This window comes from Seriola lalandi, unplaced genomic scaffold, assembly GCF_002814215.2.
Source record: "Seriola lalandi dorsalis isolate HSWRI2012SDOR001 ecotype SW California unplaced genomic scaffold, Sedor1 jcf7180001963399, whole genome shotgun sequence".
NCBI lineage: Eukaryota > Metazoa > Chordata > Actinopteri > Carangiformes > Carangidae > Seriola > Seriola lalandi.
The window spans coordinates 1-1,652 of record NW_019434067.1 but is presented as its reverse complement, the minus strand read 5'-3'; the positions used below and the strand labels follow the sequence as shown (position 1 = coordinate 1,652).

The following is a 1,652-nucleotide window of genomic DNA, read 5'->3' as shown; positions in this document are numbered from 1 at the left end:
TGTGAAGTTGTAGTTGGACACACACTGATGTGTCACTGAGATTCTCTTCTGTTCTTTAAATACTGAGGTAGAACTAATGAACTAAACACCTGCTCTCACTCATCAGTCTGACTCTGTCCAATAGGTGTTGAGACCCTGCTCAGTCGCCTTGGAAACCAACACCCACCCCAACCGACCACTGAGTGGCTCTGTGACAGTGGAGGAAGTCATTGTCAAGGTTAGTTGACACAAAGACAACATGTTAAAACAAAACAAACTGTGAGTGAGGGCGTCACCAGCGTCTCTGTCCTGCAGATCTCTCCATTCATCCTCAACACGGTGATGACCATCACAGCCGCCATGACAGCAAAGCAGCACGACGAGCAGAGTCAGGACTCCAAACCCGGTGTGGGTGACCTGTGGTCAGTCATGAACATCTACAACTGTAACTACTGGTTTCTGGGGGTGGACCCAGCCACCGAGGTCACTGAGAGCTTCAGAGAGCAGGACGGGCGCAATGAAGGCGAGAGCTTTGCTGCCGAGGTCAAGGTACCAGGACGAGAATGTGTCCAAACGTTTTTATTCTGAAACTTTAGTCAGAACTGTTTCCTGTTGACAAGGTGTTTTTTGCTCCTAGGTGGTCCAAGTGACTCTGGAGTCCGGTTTGGGTCATCGGACTGTCCCTCTGCTGCTGGCTGAGTCGACTTTCAACGGATCAGCCAAAAACTGGTCTTCTATGCTGCAGCTGACAGCCAACATGACGCTGGAGGTGAGAGCCGGTCCGTTATACCTGAACCTGAAGCTAAACCTAAACATGTCCTCACTCCTGTCCCTGTCCGTCACACCTGAACCTGTCCCTGTCCGTCACACCTGAACCTGTCCCTGTACCCAGATCACAAACTTCTTGATATTTTCATGAATCTTTCATGAAACTTTTCAGAAACACATTGAGCAAAAACTTCTGAAACCCACCTTCACCTATTAACAGTATTGCAGTTGCAGTGGTGATGAACAAACATCCTACATGTCCAACAAAGAGACGTTTTTTCATGTATGATGTGTCATGTTGACACCTGATATGTCTACAGGTGAACTACTTCAATGAGATCCATGCAGTATGGGAGCCTCTGATTGAACGAGTGGACAGCGGTAGACGCAGATGGACCCTGGAGCTCAAGGTCAAACTATCAAACTGCTGTATCTACTGCTCTGTGATAAACAGTCAGTCCTTGACTGAAATGCAGTTTAACTCAGAGTCACGTCTGACGACAGTCAAACTCATGCACAGGACACATCAGCCACAGAATATGTGTATAAGAGCATTAAACAAACTAAAGTATTTACAGTTAATTTGCTCAGTCTTAGGAATAATACAGAGTGTGAGCCCTCTCTAAAAATAATCACTATCTGTAATCAGTGTCCTTGCCTCCTATGCCATACTACTCTGATGAATTGACTGATTTTGTATTTCTCCCTGCAGATGAAGAACAACCCAGTTCAGGACAAGAGTCCTATTCATGGAGACGACTTTATTATACTTCCTGAACCACGCACAGCAATGAGCATCTGCTCCAAAGACACCATGAATATCACAATCTCCCAGAGCAGCCTCACCGTGCTTTACAACCTCACTAAGGTACACCATCACATCTACAACCTGACACCATCACATC

At 46.4% G+C, this 1,652-nt stretch overlaps 1 protein-coding gene across 1 annotated transcript; it reads left to right on the top strand.

Annotated features, from left to right (window-relative positions):
- Positions 1-124: 124 nt before the first annotated feature.
- Positions 125-1,615, top strand: LOC111646820 (intermembrane lipid transfer protein VPS13C-like; the record flags this gene model as incomplete). Its single annotated transcript, XM_023396409.1, has 5 exons — positions 125-217; positions 295-528; positions 617-748; positions 1,068-1,157; positions 1,460-1,615. Coding segments are annotated over 5 exons (705 nt in total), but the record flags the coding sequence as incomplete, so codon positions are not given.
- Between the last annotated feature and the right edge of the window lie 37 nt (positions 1,616-1,652).